This window comes from Hypanus sabinus, chromosome 7 (genome assembly GCF_030144855.1).
Source record: "Hypanus sabinus isolate sHypSab1 chromosome 7, sHypSab1.hap1, whole genome shotgun sequence".
Taxonomy (NCBI): Eukaryota; Metazoa; Chordata; class Chondrichthyes; order Myliobatiformes; family Dasyatidae; genus Hypanus; species Hypanus sabinus.
In genome coordinates this window covers 123740198-123761363 of record NC_082712.1, presented here as the reverse complement: position 1 = coordinate 123761363, position 21166 = coordinate 123740198, and the positions used below count along the sequence as shown (strand labels likewise).

General features: G+C 41.3%; 1 protein-coding gene across 4 annotated transcripts in view; it reads left to right on the top strand.

Moving 5' to 3' along the window:
• Positions 1-21166, top strand: part of ighmbp2 (immunoglobulin mu DNA binding protein 2) — a 79868-nt gene that overhangs the window by 3800 nt on the left and 54902 nt on the right. For all 4 annotated transcript variants that reach the window (XM_059975508.1, XM_059975506.1, XM_059975507.1 and 1 more), the window contains 4 exons: positions 3661-3738; positions 4887-5056; positions 6224-6419; positions 11187-11287. In XM_059975508.1, the coding sequence (XP_059831491.1) occupies positions 3668-3738; positions 4887-5056; positions 6224-6419; positions 11187-11287 (538 nt within the window). In that variant the 5' untranslated portion in view covers positions 3661-3667. The remainder of the gene's footprint in view (positions 1-3660; positions 3739-4886; positions 5057-6223; positions 6420-11186; positions 11288-21166) is intronic.

The window sequence follows — 21166 nt, the reverse complement described above, 5'->3', positions numbered from 1 at the left end:
CTCCATACCCCCGATCCCTTTAGCCACAAGGGCCGTATCTAACTTCCTCTTAAATATAGCCAATGAACTGGCCTCAACTGTTTCCTGTGGCAGAGAATTCCACAGATTTACCACTCTCTGTGTGAAGAAGGTTTTCTTCATCTTGGTCCTAAAAGGCTTCCCCTTTATCCTTAAACTGTGATCCCTCGTTCTGGACTTCCCCAACATCGGGAACAATTTTCCTGCATCTAGCCTGTCCAATCCCTTTAGAATTTTACACGTTTCAATAAGATCCCCCCTCAATCTTCTAAATTCCAGTGAGTTTAAGCCTAGTCGATCCAGTCTTTCTTTATATGAAAGTCCTGCCATCCCAGGAATCAATCTGGTGAACCTTCTCTGTACTCCCTCTATGGCAAGGATGTCTTTCTTCAGATTAGGGGACCAAAACTGCACACAATATTCTAGGTGCGGTCTCACCAAGGCCTTGTACAACTGCAGTAGAACCTCCCTGCTCCTGTACTCAAATCCTTTTGCTATGAATGCCAACATACCATTTGCCTTTTTCTAATTGGTTTATCCTAATTGGTTGCATCACAGTCTGTTAAGGAAACACGAATCACCAAGAATGAAGATGCCTACAAAAGTGGTAGATATTGCCCAGTCCGTTAGAGGAGAAGCCCTTCACACCATTGAGCACAGTTACAAAGAGCACAGCCAGAAGAAAGCAGCATCCATAATCAACAACCCCCAGGCTGTGCCCTCTTTTCGCTGCTGCCATTGGGAAAGAGCTACAGGCGTCTTGGGTCTCGTACCACCAGGTTCAGGAACAGTTATTACTTTTCAACCATCAGGTTTCTGAACCACCATAGGTAACTTCACTCAACACTGCAGTGATTCCACAACCTATAGACTCACTTTCAAGGACTCCACATCTCATGTTCTCTGTATTATTCATTTACTTCTTTATTTATTGATATCATTACTATTACTGTTTGTTTTATTCGCAGTTTGTCTTCTTTTGTTTGTCAGTCTTTGTATGTAGTTTTTCATTGATTCTGTTGTATTGCTTTGCTCTACTATGAGTGCCTGCAAGAAAATGAATCTTGGTAGTATATGTAATTTGATAATAAATTTACTTTGAACTTTGAATGAAGATATACAGTGAAAAACAGTGGACCCAACACCAACCCTTGCGGGACATCACAAGTCACCGGCAGCCAACTAGAAAAGGCCCCTTTTAGTCCCAATCTTTGCCTTCTGGCAAGTCAGCCAATCTTCTGTCCATGCTAGTATGTGACACCAGTACAACACATTGACTGTAAAATATTTCTGTTGGTCTGCATATTATTGAGTATCTTCAAGATGAAGTTGGACAGATTCTTAAACCTTGGGAAGTCTATGGGAATGCAGAGAGAGCATGACAGTGGGGTTCAGACCAGAATTAGGTCCTCATTGATCTTGTTGATCGACAAAACAAGTTCAAGCAGCCAGTTGCCCTAACTTGATTCTGTTTCTTATGTTCTAAGTTCAAGTTCATCTGTCAAGTGACCATTAACTTTTCCTGTTGCCCAGTGAATAAGTCATTGTATTGCTTCTATGCTATTGTTCTACATTGAGCAACATGTAGAACACTTCAATATGTACTGCTCCTGATTAACTGAAGGGATGGGAAAATTAGTGGTTAGGTGGTGGTGCTGCAAATGGGTACTTTGGTGTAAACAGAATGGGGGAAGTTGGGAGTGCATATCTAGAAAGGCTGAAATACTGGCAGAGTGACCAGACCTTAAACTAGCTTTGGTAATTCTGCACTGCCTTTGAGATTAAGCCTCGTTTATATGCTGATGTTAAACTGCTCCCACTTGATGCCCTAATGCAGCTTACCTAGAAGGACTCTTGAGTTGGTCAACGTTCTTTAAGTACTGGAGATTAAGCCACTAAAAAGCCAAAAATGGAACGTGTGGCACACTTGAAATCAGGATTTGTATATTTACATTGCCTCCCACCACGTTTCACAGAGATGTTATTGTTTGAAATTCTGTTTAGAAATGTGTCCATTCCTGTTAAGAGCAGCAACTAATGTCCATTTATTATTTCCCTTGAGACAGTAATGGTCTTGAATGCTGCAGACAATGTTCCAATGATGCTGAATGATCGTGGGCTTTTCAAGCCGCATTGCAGGCACAAATATGTCATACTTGAAAATGATTCAGCAGATTTTCTTTCTTAAAGCACTTTCTTCAATCAGATGGAGACAGTCTGAATATTGATCAGCTTTCTGTTGGCTATTGCCACTGGTAGCAACCTTTAAACACCAGACATGCCATTAAATAAACTGAAATTCTGCAGATGCTGTGAAGGGGTTTGAACTGGTTTTCTCATGGTTCACAGATCTGGATTACAAGCTTGGTAACTTAGCCACTGTGAGGCCATTTCTCCAATTCCTTTGTGGAGAGATCATGATGACACTGGCCTTTGTGATAACTTTATAGCCTGCTATTATTCTGGGAGTTGGGAGAGGGATATGTAACTTTTGCAACACCCTTCACTAATGTAGTCTTCTATTAATTAATCCATTTTTGTATTTTATCAAGTATCCCTTAAAAGACAATATCCCTTGGGACAGGGAAACCTCTGAAATTCTATTGCTGTATGCATTTAATGATTTTCACTTGTTAGGTGCACAATACCTTGTGGAATTGGTATGCAGAACATCTATAGATGATGTTTCCAAAGCAGGCCGTGATGCCACTAGTCAGTGCATTCTCTACCTCGCATCTTTGACAAACTTCTGTAAGTGTGTCGTGGAAGGTATATTGATTGGCTGCATCACAGTCTAGTATGGAAACACCAATGCCTTTGAATGGAAAACTCACAAAAGGCAGTGGATTCGGCCCAATACATCATGGGTAAAGCCCTCACAACCATTGAGCACGTATACGTGAAGCACTTTCATAGGAAAGCAGCAGCCATCATCACAGATCCCCATCATCCAGTCCATGTTCTTTTCTCATTGCTGCCGTTAGATCAGATAAAAAGTACAAGAGCCTCAGGACTTGCACCACCAGGTTCAATAATAGTTACTGTCTGACAACCATCAAATACACTCAATTGCCCATCCTTTGAGATGTTCCCATAACTAATGATCTCACTTTAACAATTCTTTATCTTGTTATCTCGTTCTTGTTTTATATTGCTATTTATTTATGCTTACATCTGCACAGTTTGTTGTCTTTTGCACTAAGGTGATCTTTCATTTATCCTGTAATATTTACTCTTCTCTTGACTTGCTGAGTATGTCTGCAGGAAAATGAATCTCAGGGTTGTATATGGTGACATGCATGAACTTTTATATTAAAATTTACTTTGAACTTTATAGATGACCTGTTATTCACATTTACTGGGCGTGTTTTATTCACTTTTAGAATAAATTTTGCTACCCCCTTAAACACACACCTTTAATCCATGCATCTTGGCTTTCTGTGCGCTCCTGCCCTGTCATATCATATCTCTTTTCTGTGCATCTCTGATTTGGTTACCATTGATAAAATACTTTAAGACATTGTACTTTTGCATTAAGGATTCTCTATAAGTGCAAACCCTTGCATTAATAGCTCAACACAGATGTGGAGCACTATTTACATTACATTTTTTGTTACTGTTTTTTCTTTGCTTCATTTATAGATGTGGCATGGAATCCTTTGTGTTTAAAAATTTAGAGTTACTGCAAGAAGAAAGAGCAGCTGAAGTTGAAGAAACCAGGTATGCTTTCTCAGAACTCCCCTTTCATCTCTTTAAGCTTCATGAACTTGTGATACTCAGCCACTCTACTTCAATCATTAATAATGCCCAATAAATAAATAAATTATGATTAGCGATTAGTTTCTCTAATACTTATTAACTGATTGCTCCAGGAACCAAAAAAGGGATTCCAAATTAAGGATTTCTGATTCAAGTCAACTTGCAATGTTTAATATTCATGAGTTTATTTATCAAAGATTAGTTATTGCTTATGGCTCCTATTGTCTGTAATTTGTATAGGATTACTAAATGCTGGCAAGTACTCATACACAACTTGACGGATGTAATAAAATATTCATGATCTGTCCCTGGAAAGCTCATGCTTTTAAGTATCCTAGCAAGAGATTTCTGACAGCATTTGTATGTTGAATGGAGCTCACTAGTTATATACATGTAAAGAGACAAAGCACACAATATATTAAGGGCCTGCACCGACAAAAGGCCGCACATGTACATTGGGAACTTGGGTCCTTATTTGGATTGGGGGAAAATGATTGCAACCTTCAAAAGGCTGAAAACCAGTTTAGAATTGAGTTCATTCTCTGCTGCATGTCATTCTGTACATGGTTCTGTGATCTGTGATAGAACTTATAATGTTGCAACTTCAATTTATTCAAACATCTACTGTCCTCATCTGAGCACCTGCCAGTCCCACTTACCTATCACTCTTTACTTGTTGATCTAAGTTAATGTCTGGTTTACCACCACCTCTGATACTGAATTGACTATCATACTTTTAAGTCCCTCTGTAGCTTCACCATTCCCTTGCAGTACTTCTGATACTGAATTGACTATCTCTGTAACTTTATTCATCTCTGCAACTTCTTGAAATATCTGTTCCAACAGTCCTGCTTTCTTGTGCATCTATGATTTTTGAGCTGTGCCACTTATCAGCAGACTAGGCCATAGCTTTGGAATTTCTTCCCTTAATTCTTTCCATCTGCCAGTCTCTTCCTCCTTCCCAAAGCTTGCCTTTTATCAATTTTAAATGTATGCCTCAATGTCATACTTTATCTCAGGTGTAGCATTTTAAGATTTTTTTTCTAAGTTAGGGGGGGCTGTATAAATGCAAGTTCTTGCTGATTATTTTTATTTGTTTTTTTTTTCAGAGAATGGCGGGAAAATGTCTCTGTGAAAAAACTTCAGCAGCGAGGAGTATGTCTGCTGAAGCTTCAGGTGGCAAGCCAGAGAACTGGACTGTATGGACGCTTCATTGTCAGCTTTGAACCTAGAAAGTATGAAGCCAGTGCATCGTTGCCCAGCAATAACTTTGGTCCTGGTGTGTTTCATTTCTTTAATGTTGTTACCTGAGTTGCATCAAAAGTGTACTCCAAAAATTAATTGCTATTCCATTCACCTTTTCATAATAAAGTCCTCAAGAGTGTGAAACAAAATCTGTACAGCACAGAGCAGTCTCTTTGGTCCACCATGTCCATGTAGACAATCAAGTACTCCAGCAATGGGCCAACCAGTGCTTTAGAAAGTTGTACCATAGCCTTCCTTCTCTGATATTCTAGGTCCCTGCTAATAAAGTTAAGTATATATTGGCTTCTTCACCAACATATCTACTATGCTTCCATCTCAAAGATCCTTGGACTTGTATAGTGAGGGTCCTCTGTTCTTTTATATTCTCTAATGCTGTGCCATTCATTTTATATAACCTGCCCTTATTAGTTCTTCCGAAGTGCATAATTTTATACTTACCAGGATTACATTTCATTTTCAATTTGCTCTTCCCATCATATTGACTGATCAACATCATTTTGCAGCCTCCAATTATTCTCCATTTTAATAAATTCTGCACGCTTAACAATCATGCTTCCTATGTTCATATACAATTTTTTAAATTAAGCAACCAGTAAGGATCCCAGCTCTGATCCCTGTAGTACACAACTAGACACAAACTTTCAATAACTTAACGATACAAAATTTCTAGGTAATTTTTTTGATTATTTTTTGAGTTGTACAGTTAGCATTTATTCCCAACTACATTATTTTATGATCTTTGTAAGAAGCTTTTCTTTGCTTTTAAAGAATAAACTGGAATATTCAAAGTTGGTGACAAGCAGTTCCCACATAATTTTTTTTGTTGCTCTATATCTCCAATTAGGTTTCTGTTGTGTTTCATGCTACACTGAGATCAGGTGATCAGTGGTACAGAAATTGTTCTCATTTCCCTTTAAGGCTGCATCCTGACAAGCGGTTAGAAAGTGCAAAGAGCTCTAATGTCCATGATGTGCATTTTTTCTGGATCAATCACTTGTTACTTATGCAAACAGAAATTAGAAATGATCTAGTTTTTTTTTTTCGTTTTGCATAGTGTATTTTGAATTGTAGCATAGAATACAACTTTGTGCCAGGTGGTATAATGCTTCATTTAGCTGAAACTTGAACATTACTCAACTGAAATGAGCATTTCATTAAGTTTTATTTTGTCTTTGTTCAGGGGATATTGTAGGTTTATATGACAATCAAGGCTCCACTTCTTTGGACCAACTTGCATCTGGTGTTGTAACACGCATCACTCAAAAGTCAATCACTGTGGCTTTTGATGAATCCAGTGATCAGCTAAACTTCAACAATGACTCTTCCTATAAACTTTTAAAATTGGCTAATGATGTCACCTATAAAAGGCTGAAAAAGTAAGCATTATATATTTTATCTTAAAGTCTTATGCTTTAATAAGAACCCGATTTGATTTTTGTAGGTGTAGATTTGTTGTTAGATGCATCTGTAATATATGTCAGCTAGATACTACTGGATTTGAACTGCTTGTTGCTATTACTTCTGTCTTAATATATTTAAAAGTTCTGCATCATGAACTATTCTACTCAAGAATGGTGACCTACCACTTAAAAATACCATAAGACTTTGGGGTAGAATTAGGCTGTTTGGCCCATTGAGTCTGCTCCGCCATTCCATCATGGCTGATTAATTATTTCTCTCATTCTACTCTACTGCCTTCTGCTTGTAACCTTTGACACTGATTAATCAAGAACCTATCAACCTCTGCCTAAAATATACCCAGTGACCTGCCTTGCACAGCAATCTGTGGTAAATGAAATCCATAGATTCGCCACCCTCTGGTTAAAGAAATTCTTTCTCATCTCTGTCTAAATAGATGTCCCTCAGTTCTGACTCTGTGTGCTATGTTCCTATACTCTCTCACTATAGGAAACATCCTCCACACCCACTTTCAATATTCAATAAGTCGCAGTAAAATCCCCCTTCTTCTAAACTTAAGTGAGTACAGGCCCAGAGCTATAAAATGCTCCTCATATGTTAACGTTTTTGTTCCTAGGATCATTCTCGTGAGTCTCATCTAGACTCTCTCCAATGCCAGCACATCTTTTCGATAAGGGGCCCAAAATTGCTCACAGTACTCCAATGCCTTAGAAAGCCTCAACATTACAGAACTGTGTAAAAGTCTTAGGCACATGTAAAAAAAATCTAAAGCAAAGATGCTTTGAAAAATGATGAAATGAAAAGTTTCTAAATTTCAAAAACCATAGTATATAGAGCAGTAAACAGATAAAAAAAAACTAAATCAAATTAATATTTAGTGTGACCACCCTTTGCCTCTTAGGTACAGTCATGCAGTTTTATAAGAAAATCGTCTGGTATGTTGTGCTAAGCATCTTGGAGAACTTGCTACAGTTCTGCAAACTTTGGCTGTCTCACTTGCTTCTGTCTCTCTAGGTAATCCCAGACAGCCTCGATGGTGCTGATATCAGGACTTTGTGGAGGCCATTCCATTTGTTGCAAACTCTTTGTTCTTCTTTTCAGTGAAAGTAGTTCTTTATGACCTTGGTTGTGTGTAGGGGTTATTGTCCTGCTGCAGAATGAAGTTGGGTCTGATCAGACACCTCCCTGATGGGATTGTGTGATGGATGAAAATCTGTTTGTACTTTTCGGCATTGAGGAGTCCATTAATTCTATGGAGATCACTATCTCCATTTGCAGAAATGTAGCCCAAACTTGCAGGGAGCCTCTGCTTTGCTTTACTGTTGGCTGCAGAGTTTCAGCCATGTAGTACTCTCCAGCTCCCTTATGGACAAACTGCCTTCTGTTTGAGCCAAAAATCAGTCCAGGGCACTTGCCATAGTTCAGTCCTTGAGTTCGTGTATAGCTGAGTCACTTGGCTTTGTTTCCTCTTTGGAAGAATTGTTTTTTGGCAGGAACTTTTGCATGAAGACCACTTCTGACAAGACTTTGACTGTAGAGGAGTGTACTTGGGTTCCAGTGGTTTCTGTGAGTTCAGAGCTGATATCAGTGGTAGAATTCTTCCAATTTAGAAGGGACATCAGTTTTGTGGATCTTTTGCCTGCTGCACTTAGTTTCTGTGGCTGAACACTGTTTCTGGTCCTCAACCTTTCCTGTTTCTTTGTGCTTCTTCAGAAGAACTTGGACCACATATTTTGTGTGAGTATTGTGTGCAGTTTTGGTCACCTACCTACCAGAAAGATATAAAGAAAGTTGAAAGAGTACAAAGAAAATTTACAAGGATGTTGCTGGGTCTGGAAGAATTGAGTTATAAGAAGAGATTGAATAGGTTAGGACTGTATTCTTTAAAACTTAGAAGATTGAGAGGAGATTTGACAAGTATACAAAATTATGAGGGGTATAGATAGGGTAAATTCAAGCAGGCTTTTTCTATTGAGGTTGGGTGGGCCTACAACCAGATGTTGGGTAAGGGTGAAAGGTGAGAAGTTCAAGGGGAACATGAGGAGAAACCTCTTTGCTCAGAGGGCTGTGAGAGTGTGGAATGAGCTGCCAGTATGAGTGGTGCATGTGAGTTTGATCTCAATATTTAAAAATAGTTTGAATAGGTACATGGATAGTAGGGATGTGGAGGGCTATGGTCCTGGTGCAGATTGATGGGAGTAGGCAATTTTAAATGGATTTGGCATGGACTAGATGGGCCAAAGGTTTTGTTTCTGTGTTGTACTTCTTTATGACTCTATGACTCTGTGGTCTATTACTTAACGTGTTATTCTCTTTAACAAAATACAAATATTTCTCTAATGTTTAATTTTTTTGGAAAATGAATATTTGGAAATCTAAAAATTGCTCTTTCCTATTGTCACACTAATGCAGAAGACAAAAAATAATCATCTAAAGCAAAAGTTATGTGAACAATCAAGGGTGCTTAAGACTTGCTCAAAACTGTACATCCGTGACTTTTACATTTTGGTCATCTTGATGTGAATGCAACATTGCATTTGCTTTCCACACCATTGATTCAACCTGCAAGTTAACTTTTAGGGAATCCTGCACAAGGACTCTGCACCTCTGATTTATGAATTTTCTTCCCATTTAGAAAATAGTCCAAGCCTTTATTCTTTCTGCCAAAGTGCATATCCATGCCTTTCCCTATATTATATTCCACCTACCACTTCTTTGCCTTCCCCCAATCTGTCAAGTCCTTCCGCAGATACCCTGGTTCCTCAACGCTTCCTGCCCCTCTACCTATCTTATTGTCAAAGCCATAAAGCCATCACTTCTGTCGCCTGACACTCTCACATTTCTGGCATTCTGCTAGTGTCTTCCATAGTGAAGACTGATTAAAATGACTTATTAAGTTCCTTTGTCATTTCTTTGCCCCCCATCACTACCTCGGCATCATCATTTTTCAGTGGTCTGATATCCACTCATGTCTCTCTTTTACTCTTTACATATCTATAAAAAACTTTATTTATCCTCTTTTATGTTATTTGCTAGCTTACTTTTATATTTTCTCTTTCTTCTCTTTATAGCTCTTTAGTTGGCTTCTGTTGTTTTTTAAAAGCATCCCAATCCTCTACCTTCCTAATTTTTAAAATATATATTATATTGCTTCTCTTTTGCTTTTATGCTGTCTTTGACTTCCCTTGTCAGCCAGAGCTGCCTCATCCTCTTTTTAAAATACTTCTTTATCTTTGGGATTAATCTTTCTGTGCCTTCCAAATTTCCCCCATAAACACCAGCCATTACTGTTCTGCCATTATCCCTGCTAGTGTTCCTTTCCAGTCAACTTTGGCCAGCTGCTCTCTCATACCTCTGTAATTCCTTTTACCCTGTAATATTGATACATTCAATTTTATCACCTCCTCAACCTGCAAGGTGAATTCTATCATATTATGATCACTGCCTCCCAAGGTTTCCTTTACCTTAAGCTTCCTAATCAAATCAGTGTCATTACATAACACCCATTCTAGAATTGCCATTCCCCTAGTGGGCTCAACTACAAGTTGCTTTAAAAAGACATCTCATGAGCATTCTACAAATTCCCTGTCTTGGGATCCAGCAACAAATGGATTTTCCCAGTCTTCCTGCATATTGAAATTACCCATGATTATTGCAACATTACCCTTTTACATGTCTTATTTATCTCCCTTTGCAATTTGTAGTCCACTTGTCTATTGTTCATAGGCTTGACCCCACCCGGAAGGCAACATAGAAACTGCTTTCTACTTCTCTAATTATAGAATCCCCTATCATTCCTGTATTCCTCTTCTCTCACCCCTTCCCCTTCCCTTCTGAGCTTCAGCCAGATTCAGGGCCAGCAAGCTGCTTGTTGCAGATTCCCCACGGGCAAGTGGAACCACCTCCTCCCCCCACCCCCAAACAATATCTGAAGCGGTATTCGTATTATTGAAGGGAACAGTCACAGTGGTACTCTGCATGAGCTGCCTATTCATTTACTCTCTCCTGAAAGTCAGCCGGGTACCTGCCTCCTGCAACAGAAGGATGGCTACCTCCCTGTAACTCCTACCTATCACCTCCTTTTTCCCATATGAGCTGAAGGTCATCCAGCTGCAGCTCCAGTTCCTGAACACTGTCTGTAAGGAGCTGCGGCTTGATGTTTTGTGCAGAAATAGTTATCAGGGAGACTGGAGGTCACCCAAATTTCCCACGTCTCAAACAAGGAAAATATCACTACCTCTGGATCCATTCTCAGCACACTAGCTCTGTACTAACAGGATAAAAAAACTTAATAGAAATTTGCTTACTTAGAACCTCCACCTGTTCTTGTCCAAGCCTGTTGAGCCAAAGCTGGACCATTCCAACCACGCCCCACTCCAGAAGTGGCCGCCTTGCTTACACCTCATTTTTTTTAATTGGTTCTGTGCTGATTTCAGCTTGACAAAAACTAGAGGCTCCAAACCTTTTTTTAAACTTTGTACTGCGTCACTAATGAAGGACCTCTCATGCTTATTTCAGCCCTACAAAAGAATATAGATAGCTACTCTGTTTCTGGTCTAAAGGACCAATGTTAACATAAAGTGTGATTTTTTTCTCTTGAAACATAAAATCATTTTAGGCAATTGATTTTAATTAATTTCTTTGATGTTTTAGAGTAACGTGTAGAAAATTCTTGTTCTATTAGAGCTTTATTGCATTTGTTAAAAATTATTGTTTAATTTTAGTGCTTTAAACGCCTTAAGTCAATATCATGCTGGACCTGCTTCCAACCTCATTGATGTCCTGTTTGGTGCTTCTGGGCCAAGTTCTCCATCAGAAATTCAAAGTAAGATCAATTTCTTAAACATAATTTCTTCATTGCTTTTAAAGTCTTGGAAGGTGGAGCACTACATAATTTTACTACAAGTGCATTGAGTTTATAAAAGATGTCAAAGCAAAGGCAATACTCGTACAAAAAGAGAAGCAGTTAACATTTCCGATTTGAGACTCTGCATCAGAACTAGGAAGGAGAAAAGATAGTAGTTTCCAGATGCAGAGGTTGGGAGGGAGAACCAAAGAAACATCCCTGATAGGGTAAGACTAAATGAGTTAATACAGCAAATAAAAAAAACTACACTACATTGGTTTTGTTTTGTGATTCTGATGGCAAGGCTCAGAGTGGGAGGTAGTGCCCAGTGGCCTGATTGTACCAATGGTGAGTAAAAAACTGAGCCAAAATCACAAATGGATGACTGACAAATAGATAATTCTCATAAAATCTGAAAGAATTTTTTTTATTTTATTTAAAGATACAGTGTGGAATAGGCCCTTTCTTGAAAGCAAGACAAATATATTCCAAATAAAAAATTTTCGAATGAAAGAAGGACACTGCTGTGGCTCATAAGTGATGTCAGAGCCAAAGTAAAAGCAAAAGAGAGGGCATACAAGGAAGCCAAAGTTAGTGGGAAGATAGAGGATTGGGAAGCTTTTAAAAACTTGCAGAAGGAAACTAAGAAGGTCATTAGGAAAGAAAAGATAAATTATGAAAGGAAGCTGACAACTAATATCAAAGAAGATACTAAAAGCTTTTTTGTGTATATAAAGGATAAAAGAGAGCCGAGGGTATATATATAGGACCAATAGAAAATGATGCTGGAAATACTGTAATGGGAGTTGCAGAGATTGCAGAGGAACTGAATGCATATTTTACATCAGTCTTCACAGTGGAAGACATCTGCGTTATACCAGACATTCAAGAGTGTTAGGGAAGTGAAGTATGTGCAGTGAAAATTACGACTGAGAAGGTGCTCAGGAAGCTTAATGGTCTGAGGGTAGATGAATCTCTTGGACCTGATGGAATGCACCCTTGGGTTCTGAAGGAAGTAGCTGGAGAGATTGTGGAGATATTAGCAATGATCTTTCAAGAATTGATAGATTCTGACTTTGTACAGGATGACTGGAATATTGCAAATGTTATTTCACTATTTAAGAAGGATGTGAGGCAACAGAAAGAGAACTATAGACCTATTAGCCTGACATCAGTGGTTGGGAAGTTGTGGCAATCGATTGTTAGAGATAAGATTACGGAGTACCTGGAGGCATATGGCAAGATAGGCCAAAGCCAGCATGGTTTCCTGAAAGGAGAATCTTGCATGAAAAACCTCCTGCAATTTTTTGATGAAATTTCAGAAGGGTCGACAAAAGGAGATGCAGTAGATGTGGTACTTGGATTTTCAGAAGGCCTTTGACAAGGCACTGCACATGAGGCTGCTTAGCTTAGATAAGAGCACATGGAATTACAGGGAAGTTACTAGCATGGGTGGAGCATTGGCTGATTGGGAGAAAACAGACTGGGAATAAACGGAACCTATTCTGGCTGGCTGCCGGTTACCAGTGGAGTTCCACAGGGGTCGGTGTTGGGACCGCTGCTTTTTACAATATATACCAATGATTTGGACTATGGGATTAATGGATTTGTAGCTAAGTTCACCGATGATACAAAGATATGTGGAAAAGCGGGTAGTGTTGAGGAAACAGAGAGCCTGCAGAGAGACTTAAATAGTTTAGGGGAATGGGCTGTTACGTGGAACCAGCAGTAATAGATGTGGAACGGAGTCAGGGAATTATTGCAAAACAACAGAATTTATTAACACTCAAGCAGAAACATGTAAAAATAAACAAGCGACTAACTTAAAACGAAGCTAACAGCGCTATGCGTCTATAGCTTCCAAACAGTTAAACTTGGGAACAATTCTTAACAGAGTCTTACTGGAGCACAGTCTCAGAATGTCAGTTCAGAAAGTTTCAAGGATTCAAGGGGGAGATTGATAGGAAAGACTTTTAGTTTAGAAGTGTAGCGAAGTGACGATCTTGAAGACGGAGATTCAAAATACAGCAAAGAAGTGGGTCCCGCAGAGATACACCAAAATGGCCACTGTACCTTTCTGAAGGCGATTCGGCAGACATACAGTACCTCTGGAACACTGATCTCACAAAGCAGCCACTGTACCTTTACAGTGGAAGTGAGTTCACGATGCGGTCTGTTTTAGAGTCCACAAAAAATGAGAATTGGACCATGTAACTGACAGGAGAAGTCACTTTTCCAGGACTGGTCACCACACACCTGAGACTTTGCAGGGGTTTACCAAAGTGGGTACCAAAGGTCGACGTTTCGATTACGAAGTGTCAGTCACCTCCGAAATGCACAGCGTTATCGACTACCCACTCCCTTTTGGGTTCGATCAAAGCTTGCCCTCTATGCTCTCACTAACGACTCTGCTGTCCAACACAACGATTCTCCACCAAAGTGGGTCTCTCCCAAAGTGGGTCTCTCAAAGTGTGTCTCTGGAACAATCCGTGCGGCTGCTTTTATACTTTTGGGATAGGTCATCACGTAACACTACAAGAAACAAAGTTACAGATTTCCAGTACTTCATGTACTGTTCCAAGAATTGATACTGTGGTACATAACAGGACAAAGAAGTGGCAGATGAAATACAATGTAGGAAAGTGTATGGTCATGCACTTTGGTGGAAGAAATAAATGAGCAGACTAATGCAGAGATAAAAAGGGACTTGGGAGTCCTTGTGCAGGATACCTCTAAGGTTAACCTCCAGGTTGAGTTGGTGGTGAAAAAGGTGAATGCAATTTTGGTACTTACTTCTAGATGTGTAGAATATAAGAGCAGGGATATGATGTTATGTTGAGGCTGTATTAGGCACTTCTGAGACCACACTTGGTGTATCGTGTGCAGTTTTGGGCTCCTTATTTTAGAAAGGATATACTGACATTCGAGAGGGTTCAGAGAAGATTCATGAGAATGTTTCCAGGAATGAAAAGGTTACCGTTTGAGGAACTCTTGGGCTGTATTCCCTGGAGTTCAGGAGAATTGGGGGGGGGGGGGGGTGTGGAATCTCATAGAAACATTTGCTGGAAAGAAACTTGGATGGTTGTTTGTCTCCCAGGTGCCAGGGTCCGGGTTGTTTCTGATTGTGTCCACGATATCCTGAAGTGGGAAGGAGAACAGCCAGAGGTCGTGGTACATATTGCTAACCAAGGCATAGGTAGGAAAAGGGAGGAGGTCCTGAAAACAGATTACAGGGAGTTAGGAAGGAAGTTGAGAAGCAGGAGTGCAAAGGTAGTACTCTCGAATTACTGCCTGTGCCACGTGACAGTGAGTATAGGAATAGGATGAGGTGGAGGATAAATGTGTAGCTGAGGGATTGGAGCAGGGGGCAGGGATTCAGATTTCTGGATCATTGGGACCTCTTTTGGGGCAGGCGTGCCCTGTACAAAAAGGACGGGTTGCACTTGAATCCCATGGCGACCAATATCCTGGTGGGGAGGTTTGCTAGGGCTATTGAGGAGAGTTTGAACTAGAATGGCTGGGGGGGGTGGGGTGGGAACTGAACTGCAACGACGGAGGAAGAGGTGGTTAGCTCACAAATACAGAAAGCTTGTAGACCATGCGAGAAGGAGGGTAGGCAAGTGATAGAGAAGGGATGCGCTCAGACCAACGGTTTGAGATGTGTGTATTTTAATGCAAAGAGTAATATGAACAAAGTGGATGAGCTTAGAGCATGGATCAGAAATTGGAATTATGATGTTGTGGCCATTACAGAGGCCATGCTCAGGGGCAGGAATGGCTACTTCAAGTGCCAGGCTTTAGATGTTTCAGAAAGGACAGGGAAGGAGGCAAAAGAGGTGGGGGTGTGGCACTGTTGATCAGAGATAGTGTCATGGCTGCAGAAAAGGAGAAAGTCATGGAGGGATTGTCCACTGAGTCTCTGGGTAGAAGTTAGGAACAGGAAGGGGTCAATAACTCTACTTGGTGTTTTTTATAGACCACCCAATAGTAACAGGGACATCGAGGAGCAGATAGGGAGACAGATTCTGGAAAGGTGTAATAATAACAGGGTTGTTGTGATGGGAGATTTTAATTTCCCAAATATTGATTGGCATCTCCCTCGAGAAGGGGTTTAGATGGGGTGGTGTTTGTTAGGTGCGTTCAGGAAGGTTTCTTGACACAATATGTAGATAAGCCTACGAGAGGAGAGGCTGTACTTGATCTGGTATTTGGAAATGAACCTGGTCAGGTGTCAGATCTCTCAGTGGGAAAGCATTTTGGAGATAGTGATTACAATTCTATCTCCTTTACCATAGCATTGGAGAGGGATAGGAACAGACAAGTTAGGAAAGCATTTAATTGGATTAGGGAAAATATGAGGATATCAGGCAAGAATTTGGAAGCATAAATTGGGAACAGATGTTATCTGGGAAATGGACGGCAGAAATGTGGCAAATGTTGCGGGGATATTTGCGTGGAGTTCTGCATAGAATTCCAAGGAGACAGGGAAAGGTTGGTAGGGTATAGGAACCGTGGTGTACAAAGGCTGTTGTAAATCTAGTCAAGAAGAAAAGCAAAGCTTACCAGTGGTTCAAAAAGTTAGGTAATGATAGCGATCTAGAAGATTATAAGGCTTGCAGGAAGGAGCTTAAGAAGGAAATTATGAGAGCCAAAAGGGCCTTGAGAAGCACTTGGCGGACAGGATTCAGGAAAACCCCAAGGCATTCTACAAGTATGTGAAGAGCAAGGGGATAAGACGTGAGAGAATAGGACCAATCAAGTGTGACATTGGAAAAGTGTGTATGGAACCGGAGGAGATGGCAGAGGTACATAATGAGTACTTTGCTTCAGTATTCACAACGGAGAAGGATCATGGTGATTGTAGGGATGACTTACAGCGGACTGAAAAGTTTGAGCATGTAGATATTAGGAAAGAGGATGTGCAGGAGCTTTTGGAAAGCATCAAGTTGGATAAGTCACTGGGACTAGAGGAGATGTACCCCAGGCTACAGTAGGAGGCGAAGGATCTCAGCAAGGCATTTGATAGAAACATAGGAAACCTGCAGCACAATACAGGCCCTTCGGCCCACAAAGTTGTGCCGAACATGTCCCTACCTTAGAAATTACTAGGCTTACCCATAGCCCTCTATTTTTCCAAGCTCCATGTACCTATCCAAAAGTCTCTTAAAAGACCCTATTGTATCTGCCTCTACCACTGTTGCCGACAGCCCATTCCACGCACTCACCACTCTCTGCATAAAAACCCTACCCCTGACATCTTCTCTGTACTTACTCCCAAGCACCTTAAACCTGTGTCGTCTTGTGGCAACCCTTTCAGCCCTGGGAAAAAGCCTCTGACTATTCACACAATCAATGCCTCTCATCATGTTATACACCTCTATTAGGTCACCTCTCATCCTTCGTCGCTCCAAGGAGAAAAAGCCAAGTTCACTCAACCTATTCTCATAAGGCATGTTCCCCGATTCTGGCAACATCCTTGTAAATCTCCCCTGCACCCTTTCTATAGTTTCCACATCCTTCCCGTAGTGAGGCGACCAGAACTGAGCACAGTACTCCATGTGGGGTCTGACCAGGGTCCTATATAGCTGCGACATTAACACTCGGCTCCTAAATTCAATTCCACGATTAATGAAGGCCAATACACCGAATGCCTTCTTAACCACAGAGTCAACTTGTGCAGCTGTTTTGAGCGTCCTGTGGACTCGGATCCCAAGATCCCTCTGATCCTCCACACTGCCAAGAGTCTTACCATTAATACTATATCCTGCCATCATATTTGACCTACCCAAATGAACCACTTCACAATTATCTGGGTTAAACTCCATCTACCACTTCTCAGCCCAGTTTTGCGTCCTATCAATGTCCCCCGTAACCTCTGACAGCTGTCCACACTATCCACAACACCTCCAACCTCTGTGTCATCAGCAAACTTACTAACCCATCCCTCCACTTTTATTAAAATCACGAAGAGTAAGGGTCCCAGAACAGATCACTGAGGCACACCACTGGTCACCGACCCCCATGCTGAATATGACCGGTCTACATCCACTCTTTGTCTTCTGTGGGCAAGCCAGTTCTGGATCCACAAAGCAATGTCCCCTTGGATCTTATCTCCTTACTTTCTCAATAAGCCTTGCATGGGGTACCTTATCAAATGCTTTGCTGAAATCCATATACACTACATCTACTGCTCTTTCTTCCTTCATTATGTTTAGTCAAATCCTCAAAAAATTCATTCAGGTTTGTAAGGCACAACCTGCCCTTGACAAAGCCATGCTGACTATTCCTAATCATATTATATCTCTCCAAAACTTCATAAATCCTGCCTCTCAGGATCTTCTCCATCAACATACCAACCACTGAAGTAAGACTCACTGGTCTATAATTTCCTGGACTCTACTCCCTCTCTTGAATAAAGGAACAACATCTGCAACACTCCAATCCTCCGGAATCTCTCCCGTCCCCATTGATGATGCAAAGATCATCGCCAGAGGCTCAGCAATCTCCTCCCTCGCCTCCCACTGTAGCCTGGGGTACAGCTCATCCGGTCCCGGCAACTTACCCAACTTGATGCTTTCTGTTACATATCCTGTAACTGGATCACTTACCAGCAAAGATAGAGAGGTCCATTGAAGTCTGATGGCACTATTTTCAAACATTTTTATTTATAAAGGGGGCACAAAAGTAAGGTTAATACAAACATTCAGATAATATACGTCGTCAATACTCAATCTAAAGTGCGGGAATAGTAATAATCATCATTAAGAAATAAGCTCTATTGTTGTCTAGGGGATAATATATTGTCCGTTGGAAATATAAAAGTCACTCAGAAGTCTGCAGGCTTCAGCCTTTTGGGAATTGCTGGGTTTCACGTGTTTGAGAGAGATTGGTGAGAAAAGGAAAACTTGCCCGGGTCTTTATGAAGCAACTCCGTTGAATCGGAGCGGTGGTTCCCCGTTGTTAGTTCGAAGTCCTTTTCGGTGTTATCAGCCACCCGTTCCCCAGGCAAAGGTGAACGGAACGCACGTGGCTTTGAATGGCTTCCCGCTAGCACGGGAGCGCTGAGCGATGGTGTGTCCTTCTGGTGCGTCGCTGGGGTACCGCCTCCTGCAGTCCCCTTTTATCTTGACTTGCAGAGTTGTAGATGTCCATTAAAGTAGGGTGATGCAATCCCCACCCCCACATTGCCCGAGGGTGTCCACGTCCCTGGTAGCTGGCACGTAGCAGGGAGTTGCAATTCACACAGGTGTCTTTAAGAACAATGGTCAAAACCGTTGCATTGTCTCCCATTTCCTGGGTCCGAGACCCAAATTAATAGTGGTCTTGCGATTCTCCGGAAGGAGGGGGCTGCTCCCGCCCCTTCGGCCCCTCAGAGCTGTGGTACATTCATAACATTTCCAAAAGCTCCACCACATCCTTTTTCTTAACATCTACATGCTCAAGCTTTTCAGTCCGCTGCAATCACCGAGATCCTTTTCCATAGTGAATACTGAAGCAAAGTATTCATTAAGTACCTCTGCTATTTCCTCCAGTTCCATACACACTTTCCCACTGTCACACTTGATAGGTCCTATTCTTTCACATTTTATCCTCTTGCTCTTCACATACTTATAGAATGCCTTGAGGTTTTCCTCAAGGAAGGCCTGTCAAGGCCTTCTCATGGCCCCTTCTGGCTCTCCTAATTTCTTTTTTAAGCTCCTTCCTGTTAGCCTTATAATCTTTTAGATGTCTAACATTACCTAGCTCTGAACCTTTTGTAAACTTTTCTTTTCTTCTTGACTAGATTTATTACAGCCTTTGTACACCATGTTTCCTGTACCCTACCATAACTTACCTGTCTCATTGGAACGTACCTATGCAGAACTCCACACAAACATCTCCTGAACATTCACCACGTTTCTTCCATACCTTTTCCTGAGAATGTCTGTTCCCAATTTAAGCTTCCAATTTCCTGCCTGATAGCCTCATCATTCCCCTTACTCCAATTAAATGCTTTCCTAACTTGTCTGTTCCTATCCCTCTCCAATGCTATGGTAAAGGAGATAGAATTGTGATCACTATCTCCAAAATCCTTTCCCACTGAGAGATCTGACACCTGACCAGGTTCATTTCCCAATACCAGATCAAGTACAGTCTCTCTTCTTGTAGGCTTATCTGAATATTGTGTCAAGAAACCTTCCTGACCACATCTAACAAACTTCACCCCATCTAAACCCCTTCTCGAGGGAGATGCCAGTCGATATTTGGGAAATTAAAATCTCCCATCTCAACAACTCTGTTGTTATTACACTTTTCCAGGATCTGTTTCCCTATCTTCTCCTTGATATCCCTGTTACTATTGGGCGGCCTATAAAAAAATACCCAGTAAGGTTATTGACCCCTTCCTGTTCCTAACCACCACCCACAGACACTCTGTAGACAATCCCTCCATGACGTCCACCTTTTCTGCAGTCACGACACTGTCTTTAATCAGCAGTGTCACGCCTCCACCTCTTGCCTCCGCCCCTGTCCTTTCTGAAACATCTAAAACACGGTACTTGAAGTAACCATTCCTATCTCTGAGCTGTCTAAGTCTCTGTAATAGCCACCACATCATAGCTCCAAGTACTAATCCATGCTCTAAGCTCATCTACTTTGTTCACGATACTCCTTGCGTTAAAATAGGTGCAACTGAAATCGTTGGTCTGAGTCCCTTCTTGGTCACCTGCCTATCCTCCCTCACACACTGTCTCCAAGCTTTCTCTATTTGTGAGCCAACTACCTCTTCCCTAGTCTCTTCAGTTCGGTTCCCATGCCAAACTAGTTTCTAGTTTAAACTCTCCCCAATATTCTCAGCAAATCTCCTCACCAGGATGTTGATCCCCCGGGATTCAAGTGCATCCCGTCCTTTTTGTACAGGTCACACCTGCCCCAAAAGAGGTCCCAATTATCCAGAAATCTGAATCCCTGCCCCCGCTCCAATCCCTCAGCCACGCATTTATCCTCCACCTCATTGGATAATTTACAATGACCAATTAACCTACTAAACGGTAAGACTTACGATTATGGGAGGAAACCCGAGCACCACCTGTGTTCAATGGGGAAGGCATATGGACTTCTTACAGAGGACACCGGGATTGTACTCTGATGCCCCAAGCTGTAATAGCATTGCACTAATAGCTTTGCTACAGTGACACCCCATGCTATCTTCTACATTGTGGCAGCAGTGAGAAAAGAGCAAGGCCTGGGTGGTGTGGATGTTTAATCATGGATGCTTCTCTCTGATGACAGTGTTTCATGTAGATGTGCTCAATGGTTGGGAGGGTTTTACCCATGACGTACTGGGCCGAATCCATTACCTTTTGAAAGATTTTCCGCTCAAAGACATTGGTGTTCTCATACCAGGCCGTGTCGCAGCCAGTCAGTACACTCTCCACTACACATCTATAGAGGTTTGTCTAAGTTTTTGATGTCATGCCAAATTTTCACAGAATCCCAAGGAAATAGAGAAGCTGTCATGCTTTCTTTGCAATTACATTTACATTTTGGGTCCAGGACAGGTCCTCTGAAATAGTAACATCCATGGATTTAAAGTTACTGACTTTTTCCACCTCTGATCCACTGGTGATGACTGGCTGATGGACCTCTGATTTCCCTCTCCTGAGGTCTATAATTAGTTCTTTGGTCTTACTGACATTGAGTGAGAGGTTATTGTTATGCCACTCAGCCAAATTTTCAATCTCCCTTCTCTGTGCTGATCCATCACCTCTTTTGAAATGGCCCCCAAAAGTGGTGTCCTCAGCAAACTTGAAAATGGGTTTTGGAGCTGACTTAGCCACATAGTCATAGGTGTAAAGTAAGTAGAGCATACTGATGGAC